Below are 19950 nucleotides of genomic sequence, written 5' to 3'. Positions count from 1 at the left end.
GTTTGAGCAGAACTCAAACATACAATTGTGATACACAATTCCCAAAACCGCTCCTAACTTGAGCGTCGGAGTGCCATTGTAGGTACCTCCCCCTCCGATCAAAGATCGAAGTCCACCCAACGGTCAAGGCTGAAGGAGAGCGAGCGGTCAAGAATCAGGAAGAGCTAGCAATCCAATCCATCCCAGCACCAGAAAGTGATAAAGCCGTGTCATCCAGGTTAGTGTCTCGATCCCCAAAAATATCTACCGAAACATAATGTAATATATATTTTTAATATATCATATATCATATAATATTTTATGGAATATGTATATTTTTAATAACTATATAAAATAGTTGTTATAATATCTATTATCGATTTCAAAAATACTTATCTTGTTGATGACGCCTCATGTAGAGATGATGATTCACGTAGTATAGTTTTCATTTTGATGAAAGTAAGTTTCTGGTGTTGATCCGAAATAGTGATGTTGTCATCGAACGCTCGTCTTTGTTTCTGATCATCTTTCTGGTGTTTTGTTGTTCCTCCATGCTCCTCATGGTCGCCATTTGAGTTTGCCGTTCGGCCCCACAGTGGGCGCCAAAATGTTTCGGTAGATATTTTTGGGGACCGAGACACTAACCTGGATGACGCGGCTTTATCACTTTCTGGTGCTGGGACGGACTGGATTGCTAGCTCTTCCTGAGTCTTGACCGCTCGCTCTCCTTCAGCCTTGACCATTAGGTGGATTTCGATCTTTGACCGGAGGGGGGAGTTGCAATGGCACTCCGACGCTCAAGTTAGGAGCGGTTTTGGGAATTGTGTATCACAATTGTATGCTCAAACGTAAGTAGAGTGTGAGTGGAATGTGATTGAAAGATGATTAGAAGGTGATTGGAAGTACCTGGCTTGTGTCCCTGACTCTCTATTTATAATTTGTCTCATGGACCTTGAACTGATATAAGCCCAACAAAATAAAATATAAACAGAATATAATAAAAACAGACTTACCTGAAAATCTGGTTAGTTGCTAAATATCTTTAAATAAAAATTCTTGATTATCCCTTAATTATTTTATCTTCTGCTTGTCAATATCTTTAATAAGATATTCTTGATTATCCTTTGATTATTTTATATCTTTAATAAGATATATCGTAACCGCTCGACCCGGATATCATACTGTTGAATGACCAATTATGATACACAATGAATTTCTCCTATGTGCTATCAAACAAATTTTCAACACTCTTTCATTGTTTAAATTCGCTGAAAATTATACAAATTTGGTGAATCTCACATTTTATGTTAACAAATTTATCCTTTTAGTTTTACGATTTTCACTAAATATTAATAATTATAAGGCCTTTCTAAAACTTCTCATATAATAAGGACTTTCCTACAAATTTCAGAAACTTTTTGTAGTTAACAGTAATTTAACATATCCAAAATATTTCTGAAAACATAATTGATTGATTGGGTGTAACGAGCAACATCGATAATAATAACATATTCGTTGTCTTTGTAAAAATCTATTCTACTCACTCCGTCGTCGCACAAGTGTTCCTTAAATAAATATTTATGGATACAAGCATTACAGAATATGGAAGGGAAAACTAGATTATATATTGAAAAAAAAAACAAAAATAACTATAGTGTATTTTGGAGGAACAAGTATCCAGAACAAAACTAACAATTTCAACTAAAGAAAAAGAAAATGCATTAAATTTCTCTAGATGCAAAATACTTAAGGTATAAAATTTTGTGTATGAAATAGAGAATCAGAGTTCAATGTTCCAAACAACTCCGTGTCCTTCTCCACAAGCTTTGTGTATGTCTTTCATTCTCTCGACCGACTTACAGATACCACTGCATGACCAATCAAATGATGCCACACACACATTCCCTGTCCTTGCCTTCCAATCACAATCTACGTACAACATAACCATGAAATTACTTTCATAACATTACAAAAACCATAGTTTCTTAACATGCGAACTACGTAGGAAAACATACCTGGTGGTGTTCCGCAGCACATGGACCGTTCATCCACATGTTCAACTTCGAGGCCCAGTAACCACGAACCTAAAGATACGTCTTCATTTGCATATTTGTGCAATATTGGCCTGCAATGTAAGATCGAACGTGATTCTCATAAGTTAAAATATACTTCAAGTCTTCATCTCAGTGTAGAATTGGAAAGAATGATGAAATCACCAATTGATTGATATATAAGTGGCGAGATCCTTGGAAATGGCATATATTTGGCCAGTGGCATGCCTGAAGTACTTGTTTCCTTCCTCTCCAAACTTCCAGTGCTCAGCCTCGTGATACTTTACTCCTCTGCCATGCATGTTCAAATAAGCTTATTATGAACAAATAATTCAATATTGATTCATGGTTTAGAACACCACAATATATAAGAGAAGCCTCACTTTTGATATAGAACAGGACCAGATTTCATGCAACCAATGTAAACCCTGGGTCTTGATCGGTACTTGGCAAGTGTGCTCACTAGCGTTCCTGAATAAACATGGATGTAAATTTTGGAATCGAAAAATTGTCTGACAATTGCATTGCATGTTGGCTAAATTTCAAAGACATACCTAGATTTAAGTGGACATCATCGTCTACCTTGACGTAGAAATCAGCATCCCACAATGAAGTGATGGTGGAAAAGTAGAGACGAGTCTTGGTGGATAGCTCATGATAGCCCTCGACGTGGTCTAACCTCAGGAAGTCCTTGTGTTCTGCCTCTTCTGCATCGATTGCTTTATCCAAAACTCCCCCTGGTGTGCTGCTGTGCCCGATCACGAACCTTACAACAATGCCCTTCTCTTTCTCCAGTTCCTTCAACTCATTCCCTGTTTGTTTTCACACATCAAACACATTACTCTCCTTTTTCATTTACAACCATATATATATATATATTACATCACATGCATGAACTAGTAGTGATAGAAGTGTACCTCTAGGTAACCATGTTTCTCGTATAGAGTCTCTTCGCCTTTTGCTGCTAAAAGCTGTGTTAATACCAATCACCACAAAAGCCTTTTGTACATTAAGCTTTCGCATTTGCTTCCCACCACTCTGGCTTCTCCTACTTGCTGTCAGTTCCATTTCCAACGTCGAAACTGCCTTATCCAGATACCTTCGTTTCATACATGTTAAGTAAACAAAAAAATCGAAGTTAAAGTTTAAAATTTAGAAAATGGGTGTAATTAAGTGGGAGATTTGTATATATCTTATTACTTGATAGCTTGATGAGTCTTCACCACTTCCTCCATTACATCAACAGATCTGCCTTCAATCAGTTTCTGTTAGAAAAACATGAAATTCAGTTTCTTTCTGAACATAGTTTGGATTAACGAAACACAAGAAATTATGTACTAACTCGCTTGTGATCACAATCGGGGGTGGATGGTTGCAGTGTATTTTCATGGTTAGAGGGTCGTGTCCATATCTGGCCACTAAAGAGTGTTCCTGCAAGAAAGCATGCAATGCATACGAACAAAATTGTCTTTCCCGAAGCTGCCTTTCCCCTCATCTTTTCTATCTCAACAAGAACACAACAACTGGGTCACGATCCACCGATCTTTCTAAAGACACCACCTTTAACTTAAATTCGCCCTTCAGGAAGGTTTTCAGTACTTAAATCAGATGGGGTTGCAACGTTGAAGTACTATTTGGAAAACAATTCATCATGGGCATATGGGACTTCCCATGTTAATTAATTAGGTTCCAGGAATCAAGTAAATGCAACATTTTAAAGCAACATGGGTTACCTTTTTAAGGAAGAGTCTTGTGATCTACGTTTGTTGATGTAACTGTTAGTATTGTGTTGGAACAATTTGATTAAGCCAACTTTCTACACATCATAGCCATGAAATTTCGGTCGTCTTGAGCATATCACGTGAGCATGAGTGGGATGTTCATTGCAAAAGGAAATGAATGTGTGGAGCAAAATGTTTATCTTGCTTTCAAACAGCGGAGAGAGCTAACTTTGATGCTATTTGCCCATCAGGTACTGAACAATAGTTTTGAAATCATTAGCAACTCAGAGAAATTGTTATTCTTGAATATTATAAACGAACGTCCTCAGTAAACTACTTAGCTGTTTCCTTGTTTATTTATCATTTTCTAAGATGAAAGGAATCAATTGTCAAGCAAGTTGTACTTTCTACAATTTAGGTAGCTCAGACAGTATAAAATAGAAAGTTGAAATAAAAGATAAATGATGAACAGAGGGCTATGAGTGAATTTACCTAAAACTGATGTGCTTGGAGAGTGCAGGATCATGTCACTTTTGACTGAAAATCCTTAAAATAATAGTAACTGTGATTGGAAGAGATGTCTGAGAGTGTGATGTTCCTATCTCTAGCTCTCTAAATGGCATTATAGTTATATGGTATGTTTTGATTGCCAGAATATTGGTAGTTTGATCATGTGGATTTGATGATAACAAGAAAATAACTACATTCCTCTGTTTGTGTGGGCAATCTTTCTAACATCAATTAAGTGTGTACTAAAGTTTTGTTGGCTGCCTAAATAAACTTCGTACGTGTTAAAATGGAGATAAGATAGAGACAGCAACACATCCTACTACAATTCACTGATTTCATGAATATTCTAAGTTGGATGCAAACATAAACCACAATTCACGGTGCTTACAATTCTTGATGCTTTTAAATATTTAAATTCGTAAGTTAAATTACGACCAATGTTTTCAAATGAACAAATCTAAATGTACAATTAAGTCTGTAAATTATAAAATTGTAAATGGTGAAATAGTTTTTAAAAATCGTAAAGAAATAAGCTTTTGTACTTCTCATATCCAATTGATTTTTGAAAGAAAAGTTGGAGGTGAAGAAGTGAAGGATACGTGCATAAATAAATTGAATGATTTGGACTTTTAAACTAATCAAATAAATGGGCTCTGAGTCATATGCATTCAGAGGCTATTACTTTCTGCACCCTATTCCAACCCCCTATCGTTTTGGAAAACATTAAAACAAATCTGAGAATTTTTCAGAGATTTTGTAATTGCACAAAGAAAAAAAAAAGTATAATCAATGTTATGATAAAATGAAGAATCTAAGTAAATTTTGTAAATATTGAACAACAAAAAACATTTAAGAGAAAAATAATAAGTTGTTTGTTTTATAAAATGAAAAATACCCTTTGAATGAATCAAATAAATTAATAAACATAACTTATCTTATTCTTATGACTGAGTATATCTAATAAATTTAAAGATATAACTAAATCACAATAAAATTGTAAATATAAGTTGTTAAAAAATAATTGTGTTATCAACTTTAGGATTTTTTATTTTTTATTTTGGATGGTGCCATACCATCTATACCAACCATTTATTTATTTAATTTCAAAATTAGAACTGTAGTTATTGTTATAATTACCGATTGGCATTGTTACTGTATGGAGTATAGAAACAAAACTTAGAAAGATTCTCCTACCAAGCATTGTTTCATACTTCTTCTAGGATGTTAGATAGCTATGACAACATCAATGGCCTTGGATTGGTTTAGCCTTTCTCTTGAGCTAATTATCTCTCTATATGTTCCTCACTCAAATGTAGAATATTTATCATTTATAATAGCTTGTAAGATCTATTAAATGAAACTATTGTGATATAATATTAGAAGTTTTACTTAAATTTATTTCTTATAATATGGTTATGTAGTTTACTTTTTTCTATTTCTTTCAGGTCTAAATTTTAAAATTATTTGACTTATTAAAATGTTATACACTACTTAAATATAGTAGTGAAAGAAAATGTGCTGTCAAAATAATAACTTAGAAATCGAAGTAAATTTTTTAAATATTGAACAGTTAAAAAAAATTAAAAGAGGTAATAAGTTGTGTTTCATAGAATGTTAACATAAGAAAATATTAGATCCACGTACAAAATTGATAAAAAAAAAAACACTAAAATACAATTCTGAATTAAAAAAAAAACAAAAATTGTAATTTTTAATTTAAATTATTTAAATAAAAATAGCATTCATTTATAATAGAAGGCGAGTCCATCTAAACACATGCAAGTGAGTAAAATTAAGAAGTCTATTTTCTATGTACAGTAGTTTATTGGTTTAGAAGTAGAAAGTGTGGGAAAAAGCACAGAAGAGATGAAATACAATGCTGATTCTGAGATCATGACATGAGAACATCGTCATAGTTGAAATGGAAGAGGTTGTTCCATGAGAAATCTCCAAAAGTCAAGTCCACCCTTAGGGGGCTCATCAGAGGGGCATCTTTCACATCCTCAAACGACATCGTCGAAATCCTCGATTCGTCTCCCAAGTTCTCCAACCAGCTGCTGCTATTGCTGTTGCTGTCGGTACCGAGAGAAGGAGGGTGGAGAGCGGCTGTCGCGGCGGCGGATTGTATGTCTCTCCGGGAGGAGGAGAGAGGGCGAGGAAGAGAGTGGACGAGGTCGGGGAAATTAAGGGTGGCAGATGTTCCTTTCAAGAAGAAAGCGGCCGAGTCATAAGCCCTCGCCGCCATCTCAGGCGACGCGAAGGAGCCAAGCCATATCCGGGTTTTCTGACCCGGCAGCCTTATCTCCGATACGTAACGTCCCCAGCTCCGTTTCCGCACTCCGCGGAATGCAGTTTCCGCCTCCGCCTCCGCCTCACGCCGGCGCTTCCTGGAGCCACCTTTGCCTTCTTCTTCACTGATGATCATCACCTCAAAAACAAGTGTTACGTACCCTCTCTCCCACCACCCCCGAGACCCTTTATTTATTTACTCACAGACTGTGCCCGGAACTGTACGATGAATCTAGCTGGCATTTTCCTTTTCCTTTTACTATGTCACATTCATGATACTCCTCAACGAACACGCTCACTCCTGTAATGTAATTTACCTCGCTTGATGTTACTGAAGAAGAAACGTCAAATATTTCTTACTACAAAATATTAAAATAATGAGTATATAAATCTTATTAAATAAATGGTGCTATCTATCACACAGTAATAATCTCTTGCAATATAATCTTTGTATTAAAGAATACTTATAGTCTATTCAGTACTCGTGTTGTACTTTGAGTATTGAAATTGTAGCATAATATTCGATTTCATAAGTAGTATTTTTGAAAAGAAAAGATTGGAAATAAGAAAGAGAATATAAGATAATGTGTGAGATGAAGTTGCGTGTCCTAGTTGATGACTTAACATAGGTTGAAGCATGTTGATAGATTTATAAGGTAGGCTGAATAGGTTTAATTTGTTTGTTCATATAAGAGGCATGGGTTAGTTTGTCATTTAATTGTAATTTGCAACAGAAGGTGCCACATACCATCCTTTATTTGTCGACTAGTTAAACTTTAATTATTTTATGTTTGTTACGTTACACTAACTGACGTACTGCAATTAGTGTTAATTTTGTCTATTAACTTTCCACTCCGTTCTTAGCAACTTCTTAACACCAATTATAACAACTTGCTGCCACATTTTTGCCTTTCACCCATATAATGTTAATCTCGTTAGGTTATTAACAGTATCCCAAGCTTTTGGCTAATTACCAGGTCCTATGTATCAATCTATAGATTCTTTAATATCTACTACACTACCATCTTATTATCCACACAATGCTCTAAATAAAATAACCACCTTTCCATTTCCACATGCCCAATTTAATATTTTTAACTGTTAAAAAACAGTATGATTTAGAGTTTTAAAAAGTAAATAGAAAATAAAATGATTTTTTGGTGACGTAAACCAATATGTAATGTGTAGATCAGCACGACATAAGTGATCAAGAGTTAAAAGAATTTTGGTTATGTGGGAGAAGTGAAGAAAGGATAAGAAGAGAAGGATGTGTGTTGCTAAATTCGGGAGTTGGAATGGTCATATTAAGAAAATGTTAACTTATTGTTCTTTTTTTTTATGTATATTAAAAGTCTATTATTACATGACAATTTTATTATATTTTAAGCAATTATTAAATGTTTTTATTATATAATTTTTTTCAAATTATATAAAAAAATATAGGACTCTGATCTTATCTTATAAATACACAGGAAAATATATTCTCTCACACACAAAAAGTTTGATTTCTTAATGTAGGATAACCTTCTGTAAATAGATTTCTTTTTCATTTATCAACTTTCAGGAACATACATAAGGATTCTTCTAGTCCAATCACACACTATACCTTCTCAAAAGACAACGTTAACAAATCCGATAAGAACATCTTCATTAAATTCTTTTCTCCTTATTATGCCTTTTTCTTCCTACTCTTGTGAATTTTTGTTCGTACTTCTCTAATTTTTAAAATAACAATTTTATCTTTTATAGAAGTAATTTATCGATTATTTATTTTTTAAAATAACTTTTAGCAATACATAAAATACATTTTGAAATGAGTTTTCAGAAACAAGTTTTTTTCTATGATATGTGTTATTTCTCTCTTCTTTTTCGAATGTTGCATTTCCATCTCTTCTTCTTCCTATGCAGCTATGATGGTAACCGTAAGAGCGATCATACGATACAGTAGAAGATGATACTTTAGTCTCTTTTGTCAATATAGGTATAATTAGTAATGATGTGGTGCACAAAGCAAAATATCTCTCTCACTCCCCGTTATGTAGACATCCAATTGGGCTAAGTAAGCCCAAGTTTTCCCTTTCTCTGCAGTTATATATATATATATATATATATACATTTGTTATTTAATTATTACATTGATTGAATTGTAGCCCAATACATACCTAACATTTGAATTTCATATCCCGTTTGTTATAAGAGAAGTAATCCTTGGAAAAGTTTCTTTTGTGACTTATAGGACTTTGAGACATATTTCATTATTCTTTCTTAATTATTTATTTATTTATAAGTTAATCAAGTTTTCTTCTTGTTAAATTGAATAAAGCCCTATCTATTTTCCATTTAAACGTAAGATGTTAATTGACGAGATATATGAATTTAAATTAGAAATAGCTTAGTCAGCTTTGAATGATTTTTTTAATATTAGTTTAATTTGTGTCGTTTGATAGACAATAATGAAAGTAATTTAAGAAAATTCTCATATAATATCTTCATGGTTAATAAATATAAATGAAAAATAAAATATTAGATTAAGGAAATAGGAATAAAGGAATGTGTGTGAAAAAGATAAATGTATCATGGATGAAAGTGATGAGAAGAACAATGTGAATAAAGAAAATGCGAAAAAAATATTTATAGATATATGGATGAAAAAATAATGTGAATGAACAAGATGATTACGGATGAAAGAAATATATGTAAGGAGACTTATAAACGTAAATAAAGAAGATAAATGTAATAAGATTTATATTAAAAGTAAACAAAATTATGAGTAAGAACATTTATTATCTTTAAATTTAAATCATTAAATTAAAATTAATTTATGTTTATATTTATTTTCAATTAATGCATTGAGTTTATAACATGTAACTTTAACTTCCACTAAATAGATAATAATTTAAATGAATAAAAAATATTAAAAGTAAATAAGGTTACTGTCTCTAACTTTATTTATTTTATTTAATATACATGACTTAAACTTTATTTAATTAATGCATTTGGTAAGTTATCATTAACTTATTTATTTTTAATATTTATTTAAGTTATCATCTATTTCAGTTCTTAAAACAACCCAGCACGGAGTTTTAATTTAACCGTGCTTCTCCTGCTCATCTACAAAACTCACGCACGTTACCGGCTATCGCATTCTGCTAAAACCATGCAGCCAGCTACGCACCTCTTTAACGTATTCACCGCCCTCGAGTAAAAACAACGAAATCATTTCACACGTTTTCTGAGTTAAGAAAGCGTAAAAAAGTAATCTCAACCCGCGCAATTCCTGTCCTTACTTTTCTTCCAAGAAGGATTTCAGTTACTCTCATGAAACGCGCTAGCTGATGATAGATAGCATGAATACAACGGTTGATGAAAATGGTTACAAGCAAGAACAACCAAAAACGTGAGTAAAGACGCCAGCACATACTTAATGGCGTGCGTGGCTGTATTTTGCAGTAAAAAATGGACAATGATGAAAACCCACCTTTATATATTTTGTTCAATATCCTATCATTTCCTTCACTTTTCACCCATCTTCTTGTTCAGATTTTGTATTCAGGAAAATGGGAATATGGGAACATGCAAGAGCATCAGCAGTAGCAATGCTGCTTCTGCTTCTGTGCTTGAATGAGATTGCACATGTAAACTCGCAGAGGGTACCTGCTTTGTTTGTTTTTGGAGATTCATTGGTTGAAGTTGGCAACAATAATTTCCTAAACACCATCGCAAGAGCAAATTTCTTCCCCTACGGCATCGACTTCAACGGTGGTGCTACTGGCAGATTTTCTAATGGCAGATCCCTCGTTGATTTCATTGGTAACTTCACTCATAACTGCAATCTACTATTGTACAAAAGTTTGACAAAATCAGGAACAAAAATTTCTGAAACGTGTAGGATTTTAGTGGAAAAGATTTGCAATACATTTCCCTCTTTAACTCATGAATTTCACAGGAGAAATGCTGGGCGTTCCTTCTCCTCCACCTTTTGCAGATCCCTCCACGACTGGATCCAGAATACTCAATGGCGTCAATTATGCATCGGGTGCTTCCGGCATTCTTGACGAGTCAGGAAGAAACTATGTACTTTACCGCACTCAACTTTTACTCTTGCTTTCATCTACATTATATATGTAAACAGAATTTCTTTGTCACATAACCACCGTAAATATCCAAATTAAATTTTTCATTTACACGATGATGCTGATGCAGGGTGATCGGTTTACCATGAACCGGCAAATCCAGAACTTTGAGAGCACTTTGAATCAGTACAGGACAATGATGAATCCTGCTGCGTTGAGTCAGTTCTTGGCCAAGTCTATAGCAATTGTGGTAACCGGAAACAATGACTACATCAATAACTACCTCATACCTGGCCTTTATAACTCCAGTTATAATTACAATGCCCAGCAGTACGGTAGTCTTCTTGTTAACAATTTAGGGAGACAAATTTTGGTAAATTGAATCCAATTTCTCTCTTACATTTAGTAGTGTTTAATTAATTACTGGTGTGTGCTTATATCATGTTGTAAAATTGGTTAGTTTTGGATGAAGGCCTTGATGGAAAAATGTTGCATGTATTGGTGTATGCAGGCACTGCATAGTATGGGGATAAGAAAGCTCTTGATAGCAGGAATTGGGCCACTGGGTTGCATTCCTAATATTCGAGCGATTGGTTTAACCCCACCAGGAAGATGCATGGACTCGGTTAATCAGATGGTTGGATTCTTCAACGTAGGGCTTAGATCGATGGTGGAGCAACTGAACAGAGATCATCCTGATTCCATCTTTGTATACGCCAACACTTACCATGTCTTGGGCGATATCCTGAACAACCCTGCGAGATACCGTGAGTAATATTTATATTAATTGTATAATGTATTGATTGATTTATGAGGAGATCGAATGATGTTGTTTTTTGCAGAGTTTAATGTTGTGGACAGAGCTTGCTGTGGAGTGGGAAGAAACAGAGGTCAGATATCATGTCTGCCATTGGAAATTCCATGTCTGAATAGAAAGCAGACGGTGTTTTGGGATGCCTTCCACCCATCAGAATCCACCATTTATGTGTTTGCTTGGAGAGCTGTTAATGGACCACAGGATGATTGTTATCCTGTTAATCTCAAACAAATGGCTCTCATTTAATTCCCTTTTCATGTATGCTCCCTGCATTTATCCAAATAAAATACAAATAAATTGTTCCAAAAACTCATTTCAAAATTCCCAAAGTTCAATATCATACCTCTTAGATTTCCTTTCATGCTAACAAGTACTTAAAACTTAGAACATTTCACATACATAATTATTTTATATTTATTTTACTTTCTATTTTTTTAAAAAAATATAAAAAATTATTCTTTTATAACCATTTTACTTCCGTATCATGTCAAATACATATAAAAATGTACCACTGCAATTCACCATTTTCTACTCCAATACAATGCACTTTTAATAATTTCACTTATTTTTCTAATATGTATACTTATATATATAATTGTAACAAGTTAAGTATAATGCTAATTAGAGATAACAAAATGAAAGAGTAAGAAAATAAAATAAAAATATAAAAAGTAGTTAAGGGTAAGAAAAAGAAAAAAAAGAACTAAATTAAAATTAAATGTGAAGAAGTCTAGCTCAATTCCATTTAGTTTTAAGAAGGATGATAACAAACATATATTTTTGTCAATCTTTACAACATTTCGTTATGAATATGCATTTAAAATATTTCTTCCTCCATGAGTTTAGAAAGTTTTATTGATTTATTTTCTTTTTGTTATTGTCTACTATCTACTATATCAACTATCTACTGTATGTATATCTTCTAAACAAACTATTATATTATTATTATTAGAACTAATAATATATATTGGTCTTTTAGGCTAATTACATTTATATTTGCTTTTATTTGTAAATTTTAACATCAACTTCATGTTATTTTTTACTTTATACCGGGTGGTCCTACTGTGTGTGTATATATAATTTTGTTTTCTAAGATCATATTTCAATTGTTATTTACGTAACCTATTATTGATATTATTATTATTATTATTATTATTATTATTATTATTATTATTATTATTATTATTATGTTTTGTTCTTTTTTATAGTTGATTATTTTAACATAAAAAGTTAATATTAAAATAATATTATTTATTTTTAATTAACTTGTTCATAAAAAACCCGTAATTATATATATTTTTTAATATAATCAAACTCTTTATTTAAATATAATATTTTTAACTGTATATAACACTTAAATACAATTATTTAAAAATATTTGTTTTAAAAATAACAATTACATTAGTTTTTCAATACAAATATAAAATAAAACAAAAGAACACCGGTTCAAAACAAGTTTATTGGAAGATAGCTAATTCGAAAGAGTAAATTACAGTGTTACTGGTGAATGGAAGAGTTAAAGAGTTACAGAAAATGTTTTAGGGTGCAATAAGTGATTGAAGAGTGGTGAGAGGTTTTGAAAATGGCGTCGGCATTTCTGAAATTGGAAAAATTGAGCAGAGGGGGAAGAACATCTAGGTTTGGGCAATGGAATCAGCAATATTCGAAGCTGAGCTATAGAGCAGCATCAGAGAGTGGAAAAATGGAAGAAGAAGAAGAAGCTCCGAGTTCTGGAATCTCTAGACCTCTCTCTGAAATACTCAAAGAGCTCAACAAGAAAGTCCCTGACTCTCTCGTCAAAACCCGCCACGAGAAAGATGGATTCTCCGTCAGATACATTCCCTGGTTTCTTTTATTCCTTAACCCTAACCCTAATCTCTATTTTCTTCGCTTCATCCCCATCTTTATTCATTTTGTTACATTTTTTCTTCAGGCATACCGTCAACCGTATTTTGAACTTACATGTTCCTGGTATTATATAATATAACCTTTTCCCTTTTTTCCCTTTCTTTTATACTGTTCAATAATTTGATATCTTCCCAATGCAATATCCAATGCTAGAGTGGTCTGGTGAGGTTCGGAATATCACCTATTCCGCTGATGCAAAGTCTGTCTCCGTCGTTTACCGAGTTACGCTTTATGGGACTGATGCTGAGGTACCTACTTACCACTTCACACTGCACAAAGAAATTCATTATTCAATACTCTGCATTTCTTTTACAGACACTTCGATAACTAAAAGCAACCAAACAAACCCCTTATGGTGTTTTGGGCAGTGTATGAAGGGGGAGAGAATTGATTTTTGTGCGTTCCCTAGATGGAAACTTTTTTTTTTTCTCAAATTACTCAACTTTATATAAATATTTTCTCATCTATTTCTATCCTTTTAAACCACTAACTAAACTTAAAATGTTTCTTTTGTTATTTATTTTTCCTCAACTTATTTCTTCTCTATTTCCATTTCTTCTGTTTCTTTCCCCCTAAACCAAACACGTTATATTTTGTCTCTGAAGCTAAAGTATGTCTGCTCACGTTTTCATTCTGATTTGAAAACCCAACTGAACCATTCTACAAATTTAGCTTTGTTCAACCAAATTTAACCAGTCCTATTCTCAGGAACCAGTTGAGCTAGTTTGCAGGTTTGGATTTTCTAAACCTGTTTGTCAACAATTTATCAAGAAGAGATTCAGTTAATTACACAATAAGAACATCTTTAAAAACTGTATTTCCCCAGAGTGGAATGTGCAAGGTCTTATGGACAATTGAGCATCAATAGTGGGTCCAATGATACAGAGCACTTAAATGAAAGGGCCACCATAGGGCAGTGCCGTTAACAGAGGTTCCACCTATTTCTGATGTCATGTGTTGCCCATCAGTGCATAACACCAATTTTTCCCACCATAATTTGAAGGGTCTATGCTGTCTTGCAGCTGACCATGACCTTATCTCTGTAGCCTGTTGATGGAATTTGGTATTGGTTCCTGGATTTGGAATATGCAAAGCTTTTCTGATAACTGGACTGGTTTAGTTTGCAAATTGTATCATTGGATTAGGTATTTTTTTAGTTCCTAGTTTGGTTTGTTTCACTTTTTTTTTTTTTGCACCTGAAACTGACACAAGGGAGACCTGTAGAACATGTTTTATTACTCAAGAGCTAAATTTAAATTTAAAGATCTGTTAATCAGCATCACATTTTTTCCCTTGACTTTATTTACCACCACTAAGGTTTTTTAAAAAACTGGAGGTTTCATTGAATTTGAAAATGCATGAAATTGCAGCTCAATGCAGATGTAATTGCAGTCATGGACACTGCATTATGTTGTGGCTGAGAAAAAGGTCTTCCAACTGCTTTGTTTTCAAACCTTGTCATTCATTGTTGATTTTAAGTTTTAAACCTTTTTGTTCTTTTTCTAGTAGTATCTGGTAGCTGTATTTGGACATATTCTGGCTAATGGTCATTTGAATGACCAGATAAACTTCAGTTGCTTGTTATTTACTGTTCATTTTGTCTAAAGTAAACCCCTTTTATCTGTCTAGATATTTAGGGAATCAACTGGTACTGCTTCACTAGATGACACAAGTTATGGAGATCCTGTACAGAAAGCTGAAGCAATGGCTTTTAGGAGAGCTTGTGCACGCTTGGGACTGGGGCTCCACCTCTATCATGAAGATGCATCTTAGTCAACCTATTCTTCAGCTTCACTGTTTTTATAAATGCCATAGTTTCTTTTTTGTTTTTAGTCATACTTAGATGAGATGATACAGCTTCATTGTTACTAGAAGGGAAGCATTTTGTTCAATGTTTATCTTTTGAACATCTCCAATTATCTTCCATGCAATAGGGAGGATTGATGTTCTATCAGGTGGCTGATGTAGAACAGTAAAATACGTTGAAGGTCTATTTTCATAATACTTTGTTAATTATTAATAAATTGGCTTAATGGATAATCAAGGCTTGGTTCTAAGTCTTTAGTGAATATGGACTGTACGATCTAATGTCCTTGTTAGCTGTATGATGGAATATTCTTGCATTCATCACCCAGTTTTTAAGCAGAGAACAAATAAGATAGAAGTCTATATTTAAACTATATTTCCTAACTAGTGTAGTAAGAAGAACTATATTTACTTCCTAAATTGACAAAAACAAAATGCTTGTCAAAACTTTACTGAACTAAACTTCTTTCATATTATTTAATTATATAATCAATCTAATAAATCTCTGGCTAAAAAGCCCCATCCTCTTTTATTAACTTAGAACAAAAGTAACCCTAGATAGATGTCAACAAAACACTTGAAAACAACACACCAGACCCAAACCCCAAACTCCAAAATGTGACCCTAAAATTGCAGGTACCCATTGCAGCAATCCTAGATGTTATCATAAACCCTTGAAAACACATTCAGCAAAACCAAACTGCAAAGTTCGGAAATAAAATTGCAGGACCTACAACAAAAATTGCAGGTCTAGAGTCCTCCCACAAACCCACACTCCAAAATTTAAAACTAAGATTGCAGGACTTTACCCCAAAGGGAGTCCTTCCAGAAATTCTCGAAGGCCTAGGCTGAACCCAGGCCTAAGAGGGGGTTTGGAAATAGTTTTCAACCAGCAATAGACGCGCCTCGGTTAGAACCTCACTAGCTGCGTCATTGCCCCAAGCGCAAAGATGCTTTATTACGTATTTGAGAGCTATATTTATCTTATCTTCTATATATTCTATCTCGTGTTTTAGACTATGTGGGACTTCATCCTTTCCAACAATATTAAGCTTGCAATTATACATTCCACAACGCATAAGCTAGATATGTCTTATTTTTACCATTAAGCTAGATATGTCTTATTTTTACCATTAAATAGTGCAGTGACCATCGTTCTCGTTTGTCAGTACACAAATCAGCAGACTACAAAAATTTACGAACTGACAGAAAATATAAACTCACCGTAGAAGCCAGTCTGAATAACTGAATGATATCTTTGAATTAAATCAGTTTCTCTTACATTACTTCTAAACTTTTCTAGGTAAGAATCGAACAGAGTGCCTTTAAATAACCTTTTTTTGCTTGTAAATTGTTTGGTGATGGTTAATGAGTTATTCAGGCTATTGCTTTAATAATTTACATTCAGTTACGGTGTTTCTTGTAACAGTAGTTGGAGTTTTATTTGTATCTTGATGGTATCATTCTCTATATGAGGTTAGATGTTGTCATCCCTATCCACCCTTACATTGATACACATTGTATTATAAAATAATTCAACGTTATTAACAATCAATTTCTTTGAAATGCACTGCGTTTTAAAAATTATTGTCATAACAATGTGTTTTAAAAAAAATTCATAGACCCTTTATTTAAAAGTAGCGCAAATTGAATCACGCTTAAATCCAACCATCTGCCATAATTTAAATCTTAACAAAATCGTTTGACGTGCGATGCTTAATTATGAGTTAGACTCTAACCAAAATCGACAATTTTAATACAATATAAACCAAAAATGCATAATTTCATTCATTAATTTCTTCCATAATTGTAACAATACAGGGAGCAGCGTTAGAAAAAAAAATTGAGTAAAATTAAGAGCTAACTTCTAGAAACCATCTAATTTTAACCACAAAAACATCCAGCACTATAATTTAATGTTGAAATAATCTGAGTCGAGGTGATGCAACCGTACATAAAGACCATCTTCACCTCCACTTGAAAAACTACAAGAGAAAAAAAATAAAGACCCATTAAAGAAGTAAAAAAGAAGCAGCCCGACGGTGATTCAAAAACTTGTAGAACTAACGGGAGTATACTGAATGCCAACCAAATATCAAACATATATGTCGAGATACATTGGCAACATTTTTTTTTGAAATTACAATGGTCACAAAATTTACTACATTGATCAATCTCTAAAAAGATATGAGGGAATACGTCGTCAGAAGTTGTCTCTTTAAACTCATCCTAATACAGAAAACAAATATATTGTTCCATGAATTTATTTTCCTTTTAATTTAGAGGGCAAATATGATACTACAAGTAAATAAACATGTGAATATTAATAATTTTATTAGTTCGTGATCAATGACCAAATCAGAACCAGTTAATGTTATATAATCTGCATTCTTCCAGCATATAATGATATGACAATAACTACTACATATTGATCTGTATAAACCGAAATTGAAATTTCTATGGTACATCTTATATTAACTGCAGAAAGGTTATATCTTTATGTCATACAAATCGGGCAAGATACTGAGATTTCAAACAGTTAAGTGAAATAAACAACATTCTATCATCAAAGTAAAACAACATAATCATGGTTCTCTAGTTCTTCAAAAAATTAATGAACTGAAGGTATCTTCGTAAGGAAGTATGTCACGATGCAACACAAAAAGGAGGTGAAGAACAGTGGATATACCTTTTTCCATCAGGATTAAAAGCCAATGCGTTAATTGGTCCAAAATGCCCTTTCACGCCCCCAATTTCTTCTTCAAGAATCTAATAAATGAAAAGAAAAAAAAGAAAAAAAAGTAAACATTCAATATCATTACAGAAATCAACATAGTATAGGAAAGTAAAAAACAAAAAACTTACCTTATCAAAGAATTTGGCTTCAAATTTTCCAGCACGATGATCGGTAGTTGTAACAGCTGATGCTTCCTGACCACCTCCAATTCCTACCTACCAGGGCATGGAATTCAGAATGTCATACAAGTAGCATAACACCAAATAAAATATGAAATGAAACCAAATCAGACAGATGTTGAAGGGGGTGCAATCAATTATGAAATATTTTGGAAGAGCTTTCATTTTATGAATAAGACAGCTACAAGTACGTGTTTGTGGTGTACGGGGAATAAATTTCAACCGAGAAAAGAGCGTAGAAATACATCTAACCAGCTTTCCTAAAATCATAAGACCCTGATTTCCAATCAATCAAATACAGCGAGGGAAATCTACTTGAACATGACAGCAGCAGGTTAACTAATGTTTGCATGTGAAAATACATACGTGATCAAAAAGAGGTGACATTGCAACAGCATTGATTGGGCGTTCTGTGATAACGGCGAGCTTATCGCCGACGGAGAAATCAAAGGACCTGGCGGGAGAATCGAAATTGAAGCTGTACAATTGATTTCCAGTTTGGACGCTCCATAGTTTGGCGCTCTGGTCCGTACTTCCCGTAATGAGTCAAATTGAGATTGAGACTGAAATTGAAATTGAAATGAAAATGCTGTAAGAAACTTGCCTGAGACGTCGCACGACCAAACGACGCCGTTGTGGCCTCTCGAGACTAAGTAGCACCAACTCATAAACGTAAGAATTAATTTATTTTTAAAAGTAATATTATTTTATTACAGTTATATATCAAAATACCATATTTAAAAATTGAAATTATCTTTTTTACGTAACTTAAATATAAAAGATATATGTTTCTTTTAATATACATTTTTTAGGTATTTATCTTTTTTTTAAGTTAAACTGATGTAACATCAGTACTAAAGGGTCCCCATTTCTATTGTTGGAGTTTGGGTCCATAAATGTGAGGGCTGGACCTTAAAATACCGTCACATTTGAGTCCAATTGTCGGAGATCAACATTCTCATCTCATGGACCAAAAATAACCACGTGGCAACCGCAACTCTACAACTAGACAAATATCTCTTGTGTTTTCTTTTTTTTTTTTTTTCTCTTTCTTTACTTTACAATTCTTCAAAAATCAAATATTTGAGAAATTTCATCACTTAGCTTCGTAAGAGTCTCTGATCTTATTACAATATCAATAAGAAAAGAACTTGATTAGCACACATAAGTAGAAGTACAACTATCTTTCATTCAGAAAATCGTAATTGTTGACTAACTTTATGATGAGTTATAAAAGTAAGTCGGCTTCCATAATTAAGGTTCCACGCTGCCTACCAACATATAATTTCTTCCAACCTCCTTATTATAACATGTTATCAACTTAATTATATGCTAAAAAATAGTTAATCTTTATAATTTTCAAATATCAGTATATGAAAGTTGTGAATTATAAAGTCTAATTCGTTGAGTTTAGGAAAACACCAGCTAATTATATAAGGTGAATCTTAAACTGGGTTGATTTTGATGGAAGTAAATAAGTCTGAGATTTAACTTCTGTCATAACGAAGAGTGAAGTTCCCTTTTTTGATTTATACAAATTGAACATAAATTATAGAATTTACAGTAATTGATGTATTCTGCTAAATGAATCACACTGCAAAAAAGAAAAACTCTTTTAACTGTATAAAAGTTTCATGTCGATAATTTGCTATCCACCAAAATCATTCATCTTTATATATCATCAATGATTATGTCATGTATTTGAAAGAGATGTACAGAGAGATGTGAGTTAATATAATTACAAAAATTGCAATTATAGCATAACGTAAAGGTGGTGAAGAAGAAGAGAAGGATGAATGTGTAGTGTGAGTTAAGAGTTGTTTGCAAATTGAAGAGAGAAAAGAAAAGTTTCAAACAGTTGGTGTGCGCTGTAATTGAGT

The 19950-nt window shown here is 33.1% G+C and overlaps 5 protein-coding genes across 6 annotated transcripts; 2 read left to right on the top strand and 3 right to left on the bottom strand.

The window, feature by feature from the left end:
* Positions 1-1491: 1491 nt before the first annotated feature.
* Positions 1492-4335, bottom strand: LOC106755924 (probable beta-1,3-galactosyltransferase 8). Of its 2 annotated transcripts, none has more exons than XM_022787342.1 (10): positions 4244-4335; positions 3764-4005; positions 3373-3660; positions 3231-3295; positions 2948-3129; positions 2585-2842; positions 2414-2501; positions 2196-2321; positions 1995-2104; positions 1492-1908 (listed from the first exon to the last, which is right to left on the bottom strand). In XM_022787342.1, the coding sequence occupies exons 3-10, from the start codon at positions 3523-3525 to the stop codon at positions 1760-1762; spliced, it is 1131 nt and encodes a 376-aa protein (XP_022643063.1). In that variant the 5' UTR covers positions 3526-3660; positions 3764-4005; positions 4244-4335; the 3' UTR covers positions 1492-1759. The 2 variants fall into 2 exon arrangements, with proteins under 2 accessions (XP_022643063.1, XP_022643062.1); XM_022787341.1 differs by having other exon boundaries at positions 1493-1908; positions 3373-3608.
* A 1817-nt stretch (positions 4336-6152) lies between these two features.
* Positions 6153-6686, bottom strand: LOC106777985 (dehydration-responsive element-binding protein 3). The gene has a single exon (XM_014665847.1). It carries the CDS (start codon positions 6684-6686, stop codon positions 6153-6155), a length of 534 nt encoding a protein of 177 aa, XP_014521333.1.
* A 3209-nt stretch (positions 6687-9895) lies between these two features.
* On the top strand, positions 9896-11760 carry LOC106755925 (GDSL esterase/lipase At1g71250). Its single transcript, XM_014638159.2, has 6 exons — positions 9896-9947; positions 10091-10360; positions 10497-10624; positions 10754-10996; positions 11135-11390; positions 11466-11760. Exons 1-6 carry the CDS (start codon positions 9914-9916, stop codon positions 11684-11686), a joined length of 1152 nt encoding a protein of 383 aa, XP_014493645.2. The 5' UTR covers positions 9896-9913; the 3' UTR covers positions 11687-11760.
* Positions 11761-12898: 1138 nt separating this feature from the next.
* LOC106755619 (DNA repair RAD52-like protein 1, mitochondrial) lies at positions 12899-15392 on the top strand. Its single transcript, XM_014637806.2, has 4 exons — positions 12899-13285; positions 13374-13411; positions 13502-13596; positions 14978-15392. The coding sequence occupies exons 1-4, from the start codon at positions 13023-13025 to the stop codon at positions 15119-15121; spliced, it is 540 nt and encodes a 179-aa protein (XP_014493292.1). The 5' UTR covers positions 12899-13022; the 3' UTR covers positions 15122-15392.
* Positions 15393-16918: 1526 nt separating this feature from the next.
* Positions 16919-18714, bottom strand: LOC106755975 (eukaryotic translation initiation factor 3 subunit I). Its single transcript, XM_014638213.2, has 4 exons — positions 18437-18714; positions 18020-18106; positions 17844-17923; positions 16919-17139 (listed from the first exon to the last, which is right to left on the bottom strand). Exons 1-4 carry the CDS (start codon positions 18455-18457, stop codon positions 17061-17063), a joined length of 267 nt encoding a protein of 88 aa, XP_014493699.1. The 5' UTR covers positions 18458-18714; the 3' UTR covers positions 16919-17060.
* Positions 18715-19950: the final 1236 nt, after the last annotated feature.

The sequence above is a fragment of the Vigna radiata genome, chromosome 2 (genome assembly GCF_000741045.1).
Source record: "Vigna radiata var. radiata cultivar VC1973A chromosome 2, Vradiata_ver6, whole genome shotgun sequence".
NCBI classification, from domain to species: Eukaryota; Viridiplantae; Streptophyta; class Magnoliopsida; order Fabales; family Fabaceae; genus Vigna; species Vigna radiata.
This window is presented reverse-complemented; position numbering and strand designations above follow the sequence as displayed.

Excerpts from the sequence above, each read along its gene's own strand:
- LOC106755924 (XM_022787342.1), bottom strand. The coding sequence starts at position 3,525 with ATGAGGGGAAAGGCAGCTTCGGGAAAGACAATTTTGTTCGTATGCATT. Across the intron at positions 2,843-2,947 it reads AGAAACATGGTTACCTAGAG|GGAATGAGTTGAAGGAACTG; the intron begins GTACACTTCTAT and ends GAAAACAAACAG. Across the intron at positions 2,502-2,584 it reads TGATGTCCACTTAAATCTAG|GAACGCTAGTGAGCACACTT; the intron begins GTATGTCTTTGA and ends ATGTTTATTCAG.
- LOC106777985 (XM_014665847.1), bottom strand. The coding sequence starts at position 6,686 with ATGATCATCAGTGAAGAAGAAGGCAAAGGTGGCTCCAGGAAGCGCCGG.
- LOC106755925 (XM_014638159.2), top strand. The coding sequence starts at position 9,914 with ATGAAAATGGTTACAAGCAAGAACAACCAAAAAC. Across the intron at positions 10,361-10,496 it reads ATCCCTCGTTGATTTCATTG|GAGAAATGCTGGGCGTTCCT; the intron begins GTAACTTCACTC and ends TGAATTTCACAG. Across the intron at positions 11,391-11,465 it reads GAACAACCCTGCGAGATACC|AGTTTAATGTTGTGGACAGA; the intron begins GTGAGTAATATT and ends TGTTTTTTGCAG.
- LOC106755619 (XM_014637806.2), top strand. The coding sequence starts at position 13,023 with ATGGCGTCGGCATTTCTGAAATTGGAAAAATTGAGCAGAGGGGGAAGA. Across the intron at positions 13,412-13,501 it reads TTTGAACTTACATGTTCCTG|AGTGGTCTGGTGAGGTTCGG; the intron begins GTATTATATAAT and ends ATCCAATGCTAG. Across the intron at positions 13,597-14,977 it reads TTTATGGGACTGATGCTGAG|ATATTTAGGGAATCAACTGG; the intron begins GTACCTACTTAC and ends TTATCTGTCTAG.
- LOC106755975 (XM_014638213.2), bottom strand. The coding sequence starts at position 18,457 with ATGTCACCTCTTTTTGATCAC. Across the intron at positions 18,107-18,436 it reads TGTCACCTCTTTTTGATCAC|GTAGGAATTGGAGGTGGTCA; the intron begins GTATGTATTTTC and ends ATGCCCTGGTAG. Across the intron at positions 17,140-17,843 it reads TTTAATCCTGATGGAAAAAG|TTTTTCAAGTGGAGGTGAAG; the intron begins GTATATCCACTG and ends TTTCTCTTGTAG.